Source organism: Taeniopygia guttata, chromosome Z (assembly GCF_048771995.1).
Source record: "Taeniopygia guttata chromosome Z, bTaeGut7.mat, whole genome shotgun sequence".
Taxonomy (NCBI): domain Eukaryota; kingdom Metazoa; phylum Chordata; class Aves; order Passeriformes; family Estrildidae; genus Taeniopygia; species Taeniopygia guttata.
The window spans coordinates 44,568,178-44,589,174 of NC_133063.1; the positions used below are offsets into that span (position 1 = coordinate 44,568,178).

General features: G+C 38.0%; 1 protein-coding gene across 23 annotated transcripts in view; it reads left to right on the plus strand.

The window, feature by feature from the left end:
• The window catches only part of CELF4 (CUGBP Elav-like family member 4), a 701,136-nt gene that overhangs the window by 79,618 nt on the left and 600,521 nt on the right, over positions 1-20,997 (plus strand). For all 23 annotated transcript variants that reach the window (XR_001123527.5, XR_005978079.2, XM_032744285.3 and 20 more), the window contains one exon: positions 11,221-11,303. Coding sequence is in view for 20 of the 23 variants with exons in the window: in XM_032744285.3 (XP_032600176.1) it covers positions 11,221-11,303 (83 nt within the window). In the remaining 3 variants the exon portion in view is untranslated. The remainder of the gene's footprint in view (positions 1-11,220; positions 11,304-20,997) is intronic.

Consider the following 20,997-nt stretch of genomic DNA (forward strand, 5'->3'; position numbering starts at 1 on the left):
GAAACAATTTACTATATACTCATCAATCACTAATTTTTAAGTTGATCAACAAAAATATGATCAAAATATGTCTTTGGCAGTTCATTACTACACATTTCCTTCTGTTCTCTATGTGTCAGGAAATTGTACCTCCTTTACTTCAGCCTGACAAGAGCCCTTTTTAAACCTAGTGCACTGAAGCATTGTAAATTGCACAGATCTTGTTTTAATTAAATTCACTGTTTCTTTTTCACTTCAAAGATTACATCCTTATACCTTTAGTAAAAATCTAAAGTCTTAGGCTTAAATTCACATTCAAACTTGTTACCCAGGAACGTTGTCCCACAGTAGTGGATGGGAAATACACCTGGATACAAGGGACAATAGTGTTTTTTCCCAGGTTGCCATTTTGAGATATTCTACTGGGGATGTAATGTATTTGTGATTCTGCACAGGAATGTGCCAAGAAAAACAGACTGATAGGTGTTCATAGCTCTAGATAAGGTCTTGGGAGATTCTGGGTTCAAGTTTGACCTTTTCTACAAACTCCTTATGTGGCTTTGAACAGGTGGTTAAATCCTCATTCAGTCTCTGCTTGCCTTGTCTAGGTTCCTAAGTTCCTTATGCATGAGCCAGGCTCTTAAAGGAAGCTTGTGCCACTCAAAGATGGCTCAGCTTTGTCAGAAAGACAGTGGAAGCCCTTTCCCTTGGGACACACCCCTCTTCCTTTGTGTTATAACTAATTGATAGGGCCTTTGAGAAGCCCTGTTCATCTTTCTTCTGCCATGCTCCCAGAGCACCTCATCTCACCTCCCTTTCTCATGCACACACACAGACTATGCCTCGTGGTTCTCAGCCCTAAGTAGACAGAGAGGTTTGTTGATTAAGAAGATTACTTAATCCCTGCAATCTTGCAGAAGAACTTGATCCTACTTCATACCATTCTGCTACCTATACTTAAAGAACAAGCCAAATTGAGAAAGAAGGATAAAGAGAAAGGCATAGGTGATAAGAGACAATACCTATTTTCTTCCAACATCTCTTAGAGGATAGAAGAAGCTATTCAAAGTCAAAACATATGGAAAACAGCATCTGTTTATGGGAGCTTGGATGTTAATTGTTCTGAAATTTGTCTCCAGAAATCTCATGAAGCCAGCTGGTATTGTAGACTTTTCTCTGGCTCATATTGTGACTCTTACAAGTTTCTGGAGACTTCTAGTCTCAGGGTGATCATCATGTAGGAGCAGCTGCTGCTTAAAGATTTTAATTTCTATATCAGCTGGAATCAGGAAATACATTTTTTGTGGGTTTGGATTTACTTTTGCAACATAAAAATCCTAAGGTGGCTTTGCATGTACTTCCCTAAATTCAAACTTTACAAAAGCTTGTGAAACTTAGCAGAGAGGTTATGATGTTGTCCAGTTTACAGTTCTTGCATATGTAGTGTGGAGAAAAACTCAGTAACTGTGAGTAATAAGGCTGATTTTGAGTGGTATTTTAAGGTTCCATTTTGAATCTGAATTTCCTGAATCAGAAAAGTGTGGGCTGGCAAATTTGGTAAGAGCAATAACTCTCTAGAGATAATTACAATAGTTTGTTTCTGAATGAGCTAGGAGTTGTCTAATAATAGCTCTTTTCTGCAGTTGTTTTAGTGCCTTTTTCTTTCAACCTTGAGCTGGAAATGTCAGAAATCTATATTGACACTTGTGCCCTGTCTGAGAGAATAAAGAATATGAGGTTGTTTAGAGAGCATACGAGTCTGTGTTTAGAACAAGCTACTTACGTGTTTCTGAGACAAAAGCATAAATAACTAATCATTTGATGATGCTATCAACAAGATGTTTGCTGCATGAGCCTGACATTTTTTAAGGGTGAAAATATCAATTTTTTTAATGCAAATTTCCTGCACATAGACTTGATGTTGTTTTCCAAGAAATGTCTGTTTCTCATCCTTGTGAAAGATAATGGGCAGTAAATGAAAAAAAAAAAAAAAAAGAAAAGAGGAAAAAAAACCAAATCAAACCCACTCTATATAGATGCAGAAAAGAAAGGCTTGGACAAACCTGTAAGTAGCAGAGCAGTCTAATTAGTTTAGAGATGTTTTCGCTTTAGCTTTATATTGCCAAGATTTAAGGCATTCAAAGTGATTGTTGCTTAACAGTAGCATAACCTCTGGAGCTTAGATGAGCATTCTTGAAGAAGTCTCTCCAAAAGAAGTGAATCCAAAAATCAAAACAAAGTGAAGTGGAGGAAAAGTTTCTGAAAGAGCTAAGTGTTTTAGAAAATCCACTGAGTTATTCGCATGCTGCTAACAATAGAAAGAACTCAAAAGGCAGGACCCGGAACAGCAGGTAGAGTCTAATTAATGCATGTAGTCTAAGGAGGTTTAACCCATAACATTCTGAATTTAAGTGTTACTGTTTCAACAGTAACACTTCTTTTTTTCTCCTAACTTTCTCTAATGAATCATAAGACACAACACCCCCCGCCCCCACCCCCTCCGCCCCCGGCCCGATTTCGGTATCTTTTTCTTTATCTCCCCACTGCAAACAAGAAATCTTGAAGATTTCAAGATTTCAAGATTTTTTTTCTACTTTTATTTCCCTGAGTCTGCCAATGTAAAATGGGTAACATAATTATGTTGGATTACCTTTGAAGTAATAGGTAGGTTGAAGCAAGTCAAGCTTAGAGATGATCAGCATTCTAACTCAAACTTGATGCAGTATTATGGAGTAGAAGCTGGAATCTACTTATTCTCACTTGAGTGATCTCCAGAGTTTGTTCATTGCTTTTTTATGAGTGACAGAGTTCTGAAACACTGGGAACATTGTTGCTTGGTCCAGAACAGCACTTGACTATTATTTTCACTTGAATATCTGTCTTTCCTTATTTTAAATCCAAAGCATGTCCTAACTGTTTGATTATTAGGGCTTGGAAGCATACACCCTGCATTACAACAAGAAGTACACAGGTATTAAGCAACAAATGAGAAATTGAAGAGGCTGCTCTGTTTAAAATTAAGTTTTCTACTGTAACTCAAAGCATTAAATATTTCCAGGCCTTATTTGGCACACCAGCACTCTCTGTGGTAGACAATTATCTTAACCAGTAATCTACATTCTGATTTCTTTAATGGGGAGCCTATTCATTGGCCATTTCTTGTGTGTATTGAAATTAGACACCTGTACTGGGGAGAAAATGTTCTGGATAGTCAGAATTGCAGAAACTTGAGCAGTGAGTCTTCTGTTGACTTGGCTGGCATGGTCAAAACTATCTCTGGAGTTTCAGGATGAAATTTAAAGCTGAAACATTGGCAGTTATAAGAAAACAAGACCTGGTGCATGGTGTGTCAAATCAATTGTTCATTCTGCACCTTGTTTTGAGTGTATCAGTCAGCAAAGGATCATTCCAAGCAACCTTGCAAGGAACTTTCAAGACCCCAGGAAAAAAACCACCTATGTATGAATCAGAACCAGAAACTGTTCCCCATCCTGGGGAAGATTTTGACAGGTCAAGAGCCTTCCAGTTTTGCAGTAGTGTGGAGACAAGCTAACTGTGGTCTTACTTAAAAAACAAACACGAAGCTTTGGGGGTCTGCCAGTGACAATGTGCTCTCCTGTGTCAAAGCTCCGCACTCTAGACCCTGTGTTCCTGATCCAGATTAGAGCCCAGACTACTGGAATAAATTACTGGAATAAATTACTGTCCTGGAATAAATTACTCTTTCTGTAGGATCTTGTCAGAAATGGTATCACAGGGCTGAGAAAGTTGTTGAACTATTTTGTTAAAAATTTCCATGAGAAATTCTGATTTTAAGAACTGATGCTTAATTAAAAACTACTAGTTATCAAAAATCAGGAGAAAACCATTGTCTGTGTTGTTGAAACACACATACTAACAGATGCTCAAGTCTCTGCTGTCTGCCTGTACACTGTTAAATATAATTAAACACTGCTTACAATGAGGACTGACTCTGATTTGGACTGTGCATATCAATGTCTCATTTTGAACTATCATAAATGCATTTAAAGTGAGCTAATATTCTGTAAATATGGTTAACTTCTGAAATTGCAGATTGCGCTTCTTAATTTTCTTTTTAGTATTGGTTCATGGATGTATATGAGTGAGTCTTTTGTATGCTTTTAACAGAGAGAACCTGTCAAATTATCTATAGCAGGAATAATACAGCATCATAATAGTTAATGGAAAACAGCATAAGAGGAAAAAGAAAATTAGCATGCCACACAGCAGGGCATTTCGGATGTTAATCTGCCTTGCAATATAATTGACAGGGAAGCTGATATCTGGGAAGATTTTTATTCCTATCTTTTTCTCTAAACAGTTAGTGTTCAGTTGTTGTGCAGCAGGGGAGATGGAGAAAAAGAAAGTTCTAGCCAAGTGAATGTTCTTTACCAGCAAAGATGTTAACTTTTGTCAGAAGGTAGTTAATCACTGAGAGAGAAACAGATGAAGAAATTGGATAAAACATTTCCAGTTCCAAAAGTCTTTATTGATTGTGTCTCCCTCAAGAAAATTCAGCTCAATCTCTGAAACCCTCAAGTGATTAAACCTCGGGCAGTCTGCTGTAGACAGAGCAAATGAGATTTGTTTCAAACCCAGACATGTAGAGCTAGGATAGTTAAAGCAAAAAAAGATTTCTTTTTCACTTTGAAATCCTAGCTGGGAGACGTAACCTGAGATGTTGATTTTAAGGCAAGAGTTTTCTTAAGTATCATGATTTTTCTCTATATAACAGACCTCCAAATTTTGAAGAAATGAACTTCTTTATTTTCAGAGAAGGACATCTCTTAAAACACAAACCTAGAGTCTGGAAAATGGGACACAGATCTCTGGTCCACAAAAGATAACTCATATATCTTGGTCTAATTTTTTTCAATAGTAATTAGGGCATAGAGAAATTGAAGCATCACTAAATGAAATGCTCAGACCTGCAAATAGTTGAGAGTTCCTATTTTTTTTTCCCAGTAATGTCAACTTTTTGCTCTCAAACCAGCTTCTCTAGAAAACTGTAGATCTTCTTTAGCTGGAGCATGACCACTAGACTGTGACCTAAGGTATGCAGAATTACTTGCTTCTTCCATTTTCAGTATACAGTATGAGTGTCTTGGAGAGTTATGCTTGGATTGCAGTTTGCTTTCTGAAAGTCCATAGTGGTTTGCTGGAGTAAAGCCCTTGTTTTGGGGTTTTAGGGTATGAGGTACACTAAAGATGGTAGCGGAAAAAGTAGATACAAGGAGCTGATCTGTATTCTTTCTTCTTTTACAGAAGACTCTCTTGTTCACTAGTTTATGTGCAGTGAAGGATTCTAACATAACACAACAGAGGAAGGCCAATTAAGAAAATCTTCACTGTTAACTAATATATTTGTAACTAAAAGCAAGCAGGTATTTGACTCAAAGAAGAAAAACCAACAAAAAACCTGACAGCCTTGTGGAATTTTTTTTTTTTCTTGGGCAATGATTCTGATCTTAGTTACACTCACAAGTATTGGAAAAGCTGTAGTTTCAGAAGTTATCACCTGTCAGCCAAGCTATGATAACTGGTTGAGAGCATGCACTATAGTCACAAAAGTTTGTGAATTAAAAATTGGCTTAGATCACTCAAACCAGACTTCTCAATCCCTGGGGTTATCCTAACTGTTCTAGATTATTGTGGCTGAGGTGAGAATCTGGGTCAAGAACTGTTCCAAGAGAGGCAATACATTAGGGTTCAAATCCTCAATGTAACCACTTAGTTCCAACTCTCTTGCCAAGGACAGGTCCACTTTCTGCTAGACCAAGGTACCCAGCCTCATCCAACCTGGCCTTGAACATTTCCAAGGATGAGGCATTGGCAAATTCTTTGTGCAACATAGTACAGTGCCTCATCACCTTCAGAGTAAAAAATTTCTTCCTAATGTCTGATCCAAATCTACCCTCTTCTGCTTGTTCTATCACTTATAAAAAATGATAGAAAGGCCTGATAAAAAGTCCCTCTCCAGCTCTCTTGCAGCTCCTTAAGTTAGATGTCCCCAAAGCTTTCTTTTCTCCAAGCTCAAAAAACTCAACTCTCTCAATTTGTCTTTACAAAAGAGGTGTCCCAGACCCTCTGATCATCTTTGTGGTCTCTTCTGGACTCTCTCTAACAGCTCCATGTCCTTTGTAAGTTTGTAAATGAAAGCAGTACTCCAAGTGGACTCTCACAAAGGTGGACTAGAGGGGAAAATCACCCCCCTCAACTTGATGGACACAGTTCTTTTGTTGAAGCCCAGGACATTGTTTGCTTTCTGGGCTGTCAGTGTGCATTGCTGACATCAACCAACATTCTCAAGTCCTTCTTGGCAGGGCTTCTCTCAGTATATTCTCTGCTCAGTGTGTATTTGTGCTTGAGTTTGTCCCAAAATGGATTAAAGACTTTGCACCTGGTCTTGTTGAACTCCCCAAAGTTTGCATGGACCCACCTCTCAAGCCTGTCAAGATCCCTGTGGATGGCATCCCTTCCCTCCAGAGGGTGGACTGCTCCACAGAGCAAATTTCTGTTTCAAGGTAAACCTATTGAAGGCACACTGAAATCCAGTGTCCATATTGCCAGCAAAGATGTATAACAGCACCAGTTCAAATACCAAATCCTGAGAAACAGGAACACCACTTGTCATTGTTCTCCACTTGGACATCGAGCCATTGGCAGCAAAACTTGGAATGTGGCTTTCCAGCCAATTCCACTGGCCCATTCCTGACATCAATTTTTCTCCATTTTAGAGACAAGGATGTTTTGTGAGACACTGTCAAATGCTTTGCATAAATCCAGGTAGATGGTGTCAGTTGCTTTTGCCTTTTCCACCAGTGCTACAATCCTTTTGTAGAAGGCCCACAAGTTTGCCAGGCACAATTTGCCATTTGGGAAGCAATTTTGACTGTCGCTAAGTACATCCTTATTTTCCATGTAGCATGTTGTCCAGGGGTCTCTGCTCCATGATCTTACCCAAAGTGGTCTATAGTTCCCTGGGTCTTTCTAGTTTCTCTTTTAAAAATAGCTATTTTTTCCTCTTTTCCAATTAGTGGCTACCTTGTGGTCTCCACTTCCTCTGCAGTTCCTTCTAGACTCATGGATTCATTTCATCATGTTCCATGGACTTGTGAATTTTGAGGTTGCTTAGATGGTCTCAAACATGGTCTTCTGCTAAAGTGGGTTGTTGTCCATTCACCCAGGTCCTGCCTTTCCTTCTTCAACTCAGGCTGTGTGACTGTTTCTCAGTTATTAGAATTACTTAGTTCAGTTCACAGTGTGTCTCCTGACAGTTTTGCCTCCTAGGCTTGTGCAAAATATTCTGAAGACTTACTATGAAGTTGAAGTTGCCATAGCCACAATCATTATCCATCTGTATCTCATACAATTATTATTTGCACTATTGAATTCTCTGGAGGTAAAATTAAAGTAGAGCTTTTGTAATTTCTTTTCCAACTCAAGCTTTTGTTTTTGTTTCCCACCATCTCTTTAGCAATCCTGTTTCCCAGGAGACAACTTGATATGTCCTCATGCTTTCAAGAGACTGTAGTTCAATAGATTAGTAGAAGGTAGGAGTTTCCAGATGTTTATGTGCTTGCCCAAAAAGTTGTCCATTGGTAGCAAATGAACACCTGGAAAGACACAATCCAAACACAGGACTTTTTTAGCTGATTGACATATGTCTGGAATGAATGAGAAAAATGGAATTGAAATTAGGATCAGTTTGGACCAAGCCCTTCATTGTCAATTTGTCAATTAGAATTTTTGTTCAAATTCTGATATAATTCACAAACACTGTACTGACTGAGTCATTACCACCCATGGAAGTGGAGGATAGAAATAATGCATTGCTTTCACACTATCTTTACTTAAGAGATATGTTGAGAAATGTTCATTATACTGCTGAACATGGGCAATTCAAAGGAGATGGATGGTGCAAATGTTTTGTAATGGAATATGAAGCCTTCCACCCAGAAGTCATGCTCACACCCAGACCAAACAGCTGATGGCAAGTGAGCAGTTAAGTTGAGCTACTAAGGAGTTTACTATGAAAAACCTTTTTTTTCCCAGTGAAATAAGTTGTTCTGTACACAATCGTGAGGTTCAGCAGGGAAAACTGATTGTTCTAAAATTTTGTTTCATCTGGGAAATCAAAATGAAAATAAGAGAAAAAAAATAATACAAAACAAACCACTTTTTTCTCATTTTCTTTTCTCTGAGAAAAACCCCAACATAGCTGCTCCGTACAACATTATTTCAAGACTCAGTTGTTTAGGACACTGTATTTCATAGTGTTAATCTAAGTGTCTAGTGTTGTGTTTTCTAAGCAAGATTCTCCAGGAAGGAAGAACCCTTTGGAGGGGTCATATGGAGGCACAATGAAAAGGTTAGCCTAGGAAAAGTAATATGTGAAAGAGGTTCTCATTCCTTTAAATATCACAGTACAAAGTAAAGATCAATTTTGGTGTTTCAGGGAGGCAGGGAGGATGGTGCAAGACAGAGTATTTCATTTTATCCTCATGCACAAGAAATTCTTGCAGGATGGAATAATAGATAAGTATTGTTTTATAAAAGGCCTCACGTTTTCAAAAAAAATTATTATTTTAGCTGATGCCTAATGCTGCATATATGCCTTACGGAGAATTCTTGTGGTAAGGAAAGGGAAGACAAAAAATCCCCATGAGCTGTCCTTTTCAAGTTCAGGTTTGAGGCCTGCGATGATCATTAATCTCTACTTTATTTCATTTCAGGCCACTGCTGGGGTGGAACTTCTTATTGTCTCTAAGAAATCAAGCCTTACTTAAAGTAAATAAGATATTATTTTTCATAGAAATATTACTTTTTACCCAACATGTGTGAGATAGATTGTAATTCGTGTGCATGAATGAAGAGGGAAAAAGAAACAATTCCACAGAGCATACATTTTGTCTCTGAAAAACAGGAGGGTTTTTTTGTCTGATCATATGAGAGAGTAGATTTCTTTTCAATTTCAAGGTCTTTTAGTTCATAACAGTGTTTTTGTTATATCAGTGATAACTGGATACATTCGGAGTACTGTTTTGGGGAGTTTGGTACTTCTAACCACTTTTGACAACAGGTTTGGAGAAAACTTAGTGGAGGCTTCTCCCTGTTGAGAACTTGCCTCCACACATACACACACATACACATACACACACACGCACACATACACACACACACACACACAGGGTGGATCCTGGGTGGAAAATACCCACCTTCAGAGAAGAGATGTCTTCTGTTTACTTGGCCTGAATTACAGTCCTGGTACTATAGGAGTAGGACATTGTTACCCTGAACTGTCATTGGGGCAATCACAATGAGGAGAAAAATATAGCTATCATTATGAGAGCTTTACATTGCATAGTTTATCTCTATAACAGTGTGCTATGATGTGCCTAATTAGACTGTATCAGCTGCTCCACGTCTGCTGCTGAAGGGAGACTTTCTTATTGTATCTAGTAAACAGAGAGCTCTCAGCCTGTGATTTAGCACCGAAATTAAATTTAAGCATAGTTTCCCATTTGATTATCAGGCTATGGGTGACTTTTAAGGATCCTTTTCAATCCATTACTTCTGCTAGCTGTAAACACTCTGCCATGATTTCTTCCTCTCCTTGGTGGATACAGACTAACTGAAAACTCATCCATTTAAAGTTAGAGGGGAGCAAATCAAAATAATTCCAAGTACACAAATTTTTGATGACATTCAGTATCCTTTTTTGATTGTCACCTTCTGTGTCTGAATCTCAGTTATTGAGTCACAGTAAATGTGATTGGCTTGAGTAAACAGAAAGTAAGAAGACCTCCAGAAAGTAATACAGGATAAGAAATAGTGAAAAAAAAAAAAAGTTATTTTTCTTCTTTTTCATTCCATATCATAACTTCATTGTGAGAGGAGTACAGTGACTTCCACAGAACAATCTTTGAGAAAAAAATGTAAATTTATAGAAAAAAAAATCCTATTTTCCTGTATGTGCTAATCTATTAAAAGCATGTAAAAGTGTGTATTTCTTCAGTAATATTATCAAAGGAAACAATTTGGAAAAACCAGTGAACATTGTGTGGATAAAATGCTCACAGTGGCAATCAAAGCTGAAAAGAAGTTTACAGTCTACTGTTTACTCACCTGTTACATACTTTATATATTCTTGGGGAGAGGATGGGTGGATAAAGGTGACATTATGGGACTTGTTTATTTCTTTGGTAATCTCTCTGAATTTGTGTTGCTCTTAGTTTGAGGGACATGCTGCCTGAACCTTAAAAGATATGATACCTCCATTTCAAGGAACTGGAGACATTCTGTAGTAATTTCAGAGAAACTGTCTTCTGCATAGCAAACATATTTTTTGCTGCAGGAACTGGCAGGTTTTCAGTATACTGCAGTAAGAAGAAATAATTTGATCACATCAGGCACACAAATGGAGTAAGATATTGCAACATAAACCAGTTTTACTGGAAGGGAAGCATAGAGATGGGGAATGAAAGCATAGCAGGGTTCTACTTTGACAGGGCTTTAGGTTTTGTAGTTGATAAATTAATCTTTGGAAGAATTCAAGATGTAACCCATTAGTATGTCTCTGAAGTTCAAGTGATCTGTGGGTCAGGGATGTTTTGGAGTGATTGTTTGGGCTTTGGCATGATTGTGTTTATGACTGGAAGTCAGTGAGTCCTTGCAGCAGCCAGTGCAGGGAGGTGGATTTCTGGTGTGATGCAAAAAAAGCAATGAGTTTTTAATACAGGTCAGGCTAGACAATAGAAATTTTCCTCTGCAATAGGAAGTTCCAACTCCTTGTATGTCCTTGTATTAAAGTACCTAGTACAAAAGAAAGGCATGAGACCTTTCAGCATATGGCAGCAAGGGCCTTGTTCCCAGTGCTGCTGCTGGAGTAGGAGTGGGATGTCTCGTCCCACCTTGCCATCATGTGGAACCTTTGAGATCCCTAATCCTGTGCAGCCTTCTGTAGCTGACACTTAAGCATGTGTTGAAGGAAAAATAAGCACTCACAGGTACACTGTTGCTCACTTTCCACGAGGATTCAGAGGAAGCTATGATAGCTTCATTTCTTGACTTCTACTACTGACACACTAAGGAGAGAATTTTATGATTGATTTGCTGGGAATGGGATGATGACAGGAAAGTGGTTTGTTCTACGTCTCAATTTCAGAAGGATCTTCTCTGAAATAGCACTGTTAGCGAGATGTTTCTTTATCTTTGCAGGCTGTGCCTTCCTAACATACTGCGAAAGGGAGTCTGCTCTAAAGGCCCAGAGCGCACTGCATGAACAGAAGACGCTGCCGGGGGTGAGTCGAGACTGATAACTTTTTTTTTTTTTTTTTTTTTCTTTTAAGTCTAAAATGGGTTACATATGGTGTTCTTATCTCAGATTTGGAAGCAGAAAGTCTCTGTTTGTTCGGATGATTCAATATTTGCATTGTGCTAAAAAAATCAAGATACCACCAAGCCACCCAAATGGTTTCCATGCAAAAAATAAAAGCTTTTTGCCCTTATTGGGAGTAAGGAAAACAGAAATCAACTGGTAATGGACTGGATTCTACCAGCCTAACTCAGGTGAGGAACTGCTTTATGATTCTGACCACTACAGGGAAATGTTAGAAGTCCTCACCAGGTGCTTCCTCTTGCTACTTTTCTTCTCTGAAGCAAGGTTTGGCAGCAAGAAATCAAGAAACAGATCACATTATTGAGTTATCACAGAATGAAAACATATTCCTGATGACAAAGTGGTTTGACTCAGTTACTTTAGTATTCAAGCAGCTGTAGCAGACTGGAAAGGCGGTGAGACAAGGAGAAAAGAGAGAGAGAGAGGAAAGACGCACACGAGATAATGAGGAAAATTATTCACATGAGCAAGATCTAAGGTTCAGACAACACAAGCAGAACTAAAAATAGAATCAACATTATGTGGGGAAGACTTGTCCTGCTGGGATGGGTTTCTAGTTAAGTGGTTACCCGAGGGAGGGAGAGACTATTTAGATTCAGCCAGAGTACGTGGATTGGGAACAGCCAAGTGCTCCTGTAGCTGGAATGGTGCTGGTTTCACAACGAGCAGGAACCAGTGACTGCGTAACGAAGAGTGGGCTTCTGAGTTCCAGGCTGCACCTAAACTGAGAGGAAATCTACCCAAAAGTCTGTTTTTATTAGCTGGTGTTGAATGATTGATTGCTGTGTAGCTATAACCTGCCTTTCCCTCAGATCTAAGACACTCCCTTGTTCCTGTGTTTTGAGGAAAGTGTTGATTCTGCTCTGCTTGTTTCCATCATCCTGGATCTATTTACCTATCTCTAAGCCACCTTGCCAGTATGGAGATGCCCACGCACTTGCTCATCTACATCTATCTTTGCTTAAAAGGCCATACCTTATGCAAATATATACATACTTCATTGCCTAAAAATATTTCTGTCAGCTGACAACTCCCTCTGAATTTTTTTTTCCCTAGAAATTCCTTAGCAGCAGATTGAAAGTAACTTCGGTCTTGTGGGGGGGATTTCAGTTGTTCTATCTCATCCCCCTTCCAATATTTTCCTTTTGCTTCTCTCTTTCCTGAATGATAAAACTGGATAGAAAAAAAAAAAAAAAAAAAAAAAAAAAAAGAAAGAATATGTTGAATAGGGATGTTTCAGATAACATTTTAACTGAAATTTTCAGAAATATGTTTGAAATAAAGTACATATTTATCTAAACTAGAGATGTGCTGAATAAGGTGAATAAGGTGTTGTGTATTTAAAAAAGAATAATTGAAATTACAGATTTTCCACTGAGACTCCTTGTACTTCTCATTAGGAGGGAGATCATTCACTTGCAAATGGAACTCTATGGAGGGCAAGTGATAATTTAGGGTTTTTTTTTTCCCTAAGTTCTTTATATAGTCATAGTTCTGAATCTCAATCTCTGTGTTAGAGACTTCACAAAATTCTTAAAGTCAAAACTGTTTTCTTGGACAGTGATAAAATTCAACCAGCTTTTGTGTTAGGATCAAGACTTCCTTCAAAGGCTGCACCAACTCTTTCTAGACTACAGGGAAACAATTTCATCCTTGGCTAGTGCAATTTCTCTTACATATACTCCATACTGGCCACACTGCCTCTATAAGGCCTTTTTTTTTTTTTGTTTCCTTATACACTTTCAGAAGATGCATCAGGATCTCATTGAGCTGGGAGTAGTGAATCCTCTGTATAAAAGTGCAAACAGGTTTCTTAGAGTTCTGAACACTGATTTTCCCATCCCTTTCATTTCCTGTTCTATTTGTCTCAGGATAAAGGTTTACTTTCCACCAGCAAACCCTCTTCATTCAGCTTTCTGCCAAGTTTCTGAACTCATCCTCTGAATGACATCACTGTAGTTTATTTAAGGAAACAGTCTTGTCTCTTGCTAAAGTATCATGCCTGGATACTGTTTTATGGTTCCTATCTGAGTATAAGAGAATTATTTATGATTTACCTGACTGTTCTTGATAACATGCACCAAAAATATCAACCATAGTTCATCACCATAAAATAAGAGGCACTTTTAAGGTCAGGGGTCTAAGTCTTTATTCACATAAGTTCAAAATGAGACAAATACAACATCTTCTCTTGACACTCCACTGTCTGTGACACAAACAGCTCGACCGAGGAGGCATAAAAAACAATTAACGGGCATAGTATAGGAAAAAATAAATAGTACTAGACTAAGCCATTCTTTCCCATTCTCCAGTAAACTGTACACTTTCTTGCTCTTGCAATATTGCTGTTCGTATTCTTTGTATTATAAAACACAGAACTAAGTAATTTTTAATAATATGCACAAGAATGGAAATGGTGAGGCATGAGGAGGTTTTGTCCAGATTCAGATACCTTGCCTCTTAGCTATGTATCACTTTGTTTTTAGTGGAGTGGCTACATGCAGATATTTTACAGTAATTACTTTCTGGATGTGTTTTGTACTATGACAGAAATATGTTTCACATATTTCTATGTTATATGTAGGACATAAACTTATCTTGTGGAATAATCAAAAGACTTCCAAGCAGGTATGTGTTGATTAATAAAGTCTTTATGGCACTTTGTTTTTGGGTAGGAAGGAAACATGGTACATATTTTGAAGCAACTGGAATGTAAAACATAAAACTATTACTTGGATCTTCTTCATCTGAATGAGTAAATTAGGTTCTTTTGGAGAGTTTGAAGTTGTTTTGCCTAGAATGGAAGGTTAATGTAGCACAGTGTGTATATATGTGTAAAGAGCACTTTGTGATTTTTGGACAATTCAAATTCTAGTGTTTACTTGTGATTGTTTATTTTACGTATAATAGAGTGGTTGTATGATGAAGTATATTAGTTCTTTAATAATTTATAGAAATGCTTTGATGTTGCAGTAATTACATTAAAGGTCACATATCAAAGGTAATTTGGTTGAGCAGCTGTGATGGTTTCTCAGAAGCAATCAATATTGCTGTCCATGGCGCTGATTTCACCAAGGGGACTGCCAGATTAAAGGAGGCTTATTACCAGACAGAGAGACACGGGGGAAATCAAGAATAGATTGGAGAGATGCACTATTCTTTTTCCTCACCTATAATTAACACTGGTCACCATAATCTGTGCTAATCCTTCATAGTGGGAAACCACCTTTTTTTTTTTTTTTTAAACTCACATTATAAAAAGGGACTAAGGCAAGGGAGAGTAATTTAGGAGAGCAGAAAAGAGAAATTAGAGAAAGTAATAGAGTAAAAGTTGATTCGCCCCTGGGATTTCTGATGCTGATATATCCCACAAGGATAAAATTCAATATCAAACCACAGGCCACGGTCCCAAGGAAAACAAGGCTAGGGGGGTGAAATGGTCTAGACAATGACAGTGCAATGTATGGGAGAATTATCTGCCTGCAGATTTTGTATATTATCTATTTGCCCCACAAAGCTCCACAGGAAATGAAATCGGGGAAATAAAATTATGTTTTAAGTGTAGTAATTTTGATTACAAATTATAGTGAAGCGAACTTTTTCTCCCCTTTCTTTTTTCTTTCTCAAGTGAATGACAGAGGATAATGCTGAGAAATGTAATTATGCTATCAAGATCTACTTTTATTTATAGCACAAATAAACTGAGCTCTTGTTTGATAAGCACAGCAGCATTTTTCTTTCCCTAGTTCTTTGTGGCTCTTTAAGGCAATAGGAGAGAACAGTCCATGTATACTTGGTTGGAGGCACTGTCTCTTTGCATAATGTTAAAACCTTTCTGTAAGACTTGCAAAGAATAACTATGAAATTAAGTATGCACAAAACTGTTAACCTCAGCAATCTGCGGGGCTTGTTCAGTCTGGGTTTTCTTACAGTATCTATTCCTCTTGAAAGAGACAGTGGTACCACTGGTATGCTAAATTTCTCAGTGTGTAACATAATTAGTTTTCTCCCTAACTGTTCTGATATTCTTTGTCTCTTCTTGCCATCTAGAAAAAATGCATTCTGTTTTATTCATCATATGCAAAAATATGCATCTTTAACATTAGAAGACAGGTGAGTTCATAAAACTCATATTAAAACCATTTTTTAAAGAAACAAAAACTTTCCATCTAATTTCAGATGCCCATTGCTTGTCCTTTTTGTTTGTGTTTATTGAGGCTTTGCTTGTTTGTTTTGTTTTGTTGAGGGGGTTTGTTTATTTGTTTGTTTTAATAAAAAAGGTTTTTCCAATATTGCAGGTCTTACCTGACTTAAATATTTATGTAGATATGAGGAAAGACACCTGAACATAGGGGAGAGGAGTTTTGTTGGGGGGGGGTTGTTTGTTTGTTTGTTTGTTTGTTTGTTTGAATAAAAAAGGTTTTTCCAATATTGCAGGTCTTGCCTGACTTAAATTTTTATGTATATGTGAGGAAAAACGCCTGACCATAGGAGAGAGGAGGGAGGGTACCTTGCAAGATCTGGCCTGTCTTAAATGCATGTCATAGGGCTTAAATGAGACCTAAGTGTCATGTGGACTTCAGAAATCCTGCACATATAGCATGGATTTCACTGTTTAGGCAGGTCTTGAAATTTTACTGTCTTATTGTATTTTTTTTTTAATGTTTCAAAGCTTTTTCCAAAAGCTTTTTAGAAAACTATTAAACCACATATCACCCTGCATGCTGTGTTGTGCCAAAAATGATATTATATTCCCACAACTTCCCATTTCAAAAGTTTTTCTCTACTGATGTAAATTGCAATTTGGTCAGCAGTGGTAGGCTGGATGGGTTCCATTGATTAAAGTAGCCTGCTGAACACACAGCCTGCTCACCATACCCTTTAGATTTTGAAAGAAAAACACATTTAATTGTTCCCTTGGGAGAAACATGTCTGTTTTCTGAAGTTAAAAATGAAGATGAAAAGGAATAAAACTAGATTTGAGGTAAGAGACTTGGGGAAAAAAAAATAAAAAATATTAAAAATCAAAACCCAGTCCTTCGGAAATTCTCCAGAAATTCTCCCTTTAAGATTTTTGGATGTCAATGTCATGCTTAAAGTGATATTTATTCTTTTACTCCTTGTTTCCTTCTTCTGTGAGAAGGCAGTAAATGTATATTTGGACCTTGCTTTGGATAAAGCAGGGCAGAGGAAAGGAAGAGGAAGCTATATAGAATTTCCATTTGCTAAAAACTACTGTAGTTTGACAGTGCTGTTCTGTTCACCAGATGAGATGAAACACCTGGGTCCTACCTGCTTGGTAAACATTAAAGTTCCATTTCACTAGTTAAAGATTGGCTTCTGTATCCCTACAAGGCAGCCTCTAGAATACAAAGTAAACTCTCTCTCTGCTACCCAGTCCAAAGGGCTTTGCAGAGAAAGAACACAGTGCCAGCATCCTGACAGAGCCAGTGTGTTGGATGCACACTGTTATCTCAGATGAGAATGGTATATTCATCACCTTTGTGGTGGCTAACCACACTCAGCCTGAGATGCAAAATGGGAAAAAGGCTTCCCAGTCGTGTCTGAGATTTGGTGGCAATTGAAAAATGATGTGCAAAAAAAAAAAAAAAATTATAGAGGTAGCATTATCTTGTCTTTTTAATTTGACACCTTTTGGATCTAAGAGGATGATTTCCAAGTTATTAAACAAAAGCTTTTTCTGGACCTTCATTTGCTTTATGTGTTATTCAATGACAACTTTTCTCTCTGACGTGTCTGCCATAGGAGGATCAATCTAATTTTATGTACAACTGTAAAGATGAATGATAAGTAGAAAGGATTCAGGCAAGTACAAGCTTAATAAATTATAAAGGGCAAATGATGACAGAACTGGGGGTCCCAAGAAGCAGCGATATGATAACAGAAACCAAAGACGAATTTATGATGGATGTAGTTAGCATGTACTGAGGCTGTTAATTCTTCAGGGTGGTTTTACAACTTCTTGTGATTGGAGCAATCAAAGTATTTCATTTTAAAGAGATGCTGTATATTTTCACTTGTCTGTTCTGCATATTTGTATGTATGTCCTCATTTACATGCATAGCAGTAAACTCCCATAGACTTGTCAAGCTTGCCTCCCATCAAAGGACCCCTATTCTCCAAACCATAATGCCATTGTTTATGCATAAATAAATACATAATGTGTAACAATTTGAGAACAAAGCTGGATATCATGAAAAAAAAAATTTCCATTATCATAGAACACAGCAAACAATTTTTTTTAGATCCTGAAAGTAGCTGAGCACCTCCAGCTACCTCCAAAGCCAAGCCTAGGGACTGAGTTAGCTCACAGACCCCTGATGAAAAATTATGTATAACAAGTTTCAGGTAGGTCAAATTTTGGACTTAAGCTGCTGTAAGAGCAGCTGATGCAGCATCATAAAGTTAGAAGCAAATCTGATCTCAGAGCAGTTCTTGATTGCATTTCATTCATACTTTTATTTCTAACTCTTGTTCCTTATTATTAAGGATATTTGCATGAAAATGATCTTTTTTCCTTCCTCTGAAGGGTTGTCTCTTGTCTGTGAGTAATGCTTACTCTGGCCTACATTTGTGAATACCATGGGCTGGATCCTGACTTCATTTACACAAGTGTAAATCAGCAAGGATCTGATTGAGGTCAAGGGATTTATATGGTGTACAAAAGAGCAGACTCAGCTATATTTGTCACTGCTGAAATGATGTCATCATGAAAAGTACTGTAGCTCTAAATGGGGAAATATATTTTTACCAAGAATCTTTGCATGTGAATGCATGATCTCACAAAACACTGAGCATCCCTGACACCTGCTGGGCCCTTCAATAGCTCCAACAGCCCTTTTGCTAGAGAGAGGTCCTTGCCCCAAGCTGTAAGAATTAAAGATGGTTGATGTCTTGGTGTTTCAACAGTGTTAACTATTAGATCCTAATGAACCCTAAGCATTTAGATTGCCAGTTGCACTACCCTTCTGATTTGGAAATGATAGGATGTACCCAGGAATAACTTGCAAGCAGTAAATCTTCATTCCTCATCCCCCTCATCTCTGTTCCCAGTCACCGAGAGACAGAGGAAGAGAACAGTCACCCTTTACCTTTTTCATTTCTTCAGTCATAGTGTGATACATTACCTAGCCCAGGAGTCATTTTTCATAGGCTAACCTTTCCACAAACACCCACTTCCCATATTTACACTACAAAGTCTATGCTGGTTGTGATCTGCAAGGCCACTGTAAGTTTCTAGTAAAGCACTTAGTAGAAGATCCTGTATAATGATGTGATTTTGATTTCTTCCTGGGGTAATATGCCCACCTATACTGTAGTTTTACTAGCTGTACTACTCATAGTCCATGCTGGTGTGAGCCTTGTCTGCCTGACATTTTTCATGCAGTGTATACATCCCTTAAAATCCTTCAGAGACTCAGTGACAATACAATAACTTCTTTTTTTGTTTTTAAATACAAAGGTTGAAGACCATACACAAGAGTGATGGATCAGATGTGTATGTGTATCATTATCTTTGAAACACACAAACCTGTGTCTTGACCTAATTTAATTTAGTCTATGTAATAGCAATGGAAACACAAAAATACGGACTTGAATGCTGTGGAGTAACTGCATTCCATGACTGTAATTCCTGGTGGGTAGCTCTACAATAAGGACTTCAATCTTTCCTGAAACATTATTTCTGGTAGTGCTACTTATGCTATGTAGGTTAAGAACATCTATGCTTGTTGAAAACATTTCAGTTGCAGAATAGACAGCCTGCCAGCCTCACCCTGTGAAATCCATCCACTGGCTGCAGATCCTTAAAAAAAGAAAGCTGTGTTTCCTGCATTAAATAATCTAAGAGCATGATTTGTGCATTAAACTTAAAACAGTTCTTTAAGTTACGGATGCCTTTTAAAGAATTATCTGAGCTGGAATGCTTTGGGAATGGCAGAAACTGTCCCATCTCTCCTCTTACGGGTAACTTCTGATAGAACTTGACATGATGTAACCCATTTAGCTCCCGTGTTTCCTTTCTGCTGCACTCTGTCTCTGGCAGAGAGAAAGTGGTGGGGAGTGACTGACCGTGAGATTGCACTATCAGTTGTGGCAAGCAAGTATCTGAAGTGATTTTGCTCTTTTGAGTAGCTGTAGTGAGAGACTTACAGTGGCACCGCATGTATGAGCTGCTACACTTGGCAGGTTCCCAGCAATGTCAAATCTCTCTGATTAGTTTCTGTAAGTACAAGGACAAAATTAAGCCTAACCTATTTTTCAAAGAAGAAACGTACATTTCCCATTTTTCTCTTTAATGGGAACTTCTTATATCTTGTGTCCTATACCCTTTTTCCCCTCCCCTTCCCACTATGTCACTCCATTAAAAAAAACCAAACTTGTTAAAATACAATTTCTTGTAAAAACATGCATTCAAATTTCTTTGATTTCTGTAACGTATTTTGACCTTGTTATGCATTCATTTTCAGCACCAAATGAATCCTCTGGTGCTAGAATGAAGTTGTTCTCTTACCTTCCCCTTAGCTATGTAATCCTAAAATCCTCTGCTACTTTCTAGTGCATGTTTTCTTTGACATGTTGCAAAAAATGAGTGTTTTGATCCTTGTCTTTGTAGGCAGGTTTTGGCAGAGCAAGTTTTGTCCCACTATAACTAATCCATTCCAAGCTCAGGTTGTTCCTTCAAACAGATGGAGAAAATTTATTTTTCTCTTGTTCTTTGAATGTCTCAGTAATTTCTATGCTACTATATTGACTTTGCACAGTAAATATGTAACTGATAAGACATGATGGCATGAGTTTCTGATTTCATTTACAGCTTTGATCAGTGGAAAAGCACTTTGTTTTCAAGGTGGTAAAACTGGAATCAGTTTTTCTTGGTCTTTTTACTTATGGCTAGTTTACTATAGAGATCTTATTTGGTAAATATTTGAGGTGTTGCTTCTGTCTTTTAAGCTATTTTGTAGTGTCCTTTCTCTATGAAGTCATGCTAATGTCTGCTGTCTTGCCAAGCCTCACTTTCTCCTTTTTTCCTACATCCCATCTCATCCTGCACATCTGTCCTTGCCATCTCTTATCTCCTTCGTAGATTTGCTGGAAACATTACCCTGTGTTCCCGTAATGCCTGCTGGTGAAATGAGTTGAGATTACAGCTGCTGAGGGGGAGCAACATGCTTCCCAACTACTTCTGCCTGGGAGAGCACATATTTTGCTCCAGACAGAGGGAGAGACTCACTGAACATTTCCATGTTTTGTGGTACCACATGCATATAGACTGCTGAGTTGGCTTCATGTCTCTTGAAATTATGAGGCTTAGTGTGTATGAGCATACTCATGTTGCCCAAGAGAAATAAGACACCCAGGAGAGGGTTGTACGTGTTGTGTTCTCTTGTCTGTTCTTCCTCTGAGCAACTGGGGATTGATTTCTCTGCCTGTGTTTATCCTGCATAGGGGAGTGGGATGTACTGAGGGTGAACCTTTCTAACCTTTCAGGGTACCTGTTTTGTTGGTAGCAGCCTGCTGTTCCCACCTTGTTGTTTTTTCTGCCACTGCATCTTCACATTGTTTGACATGACTCA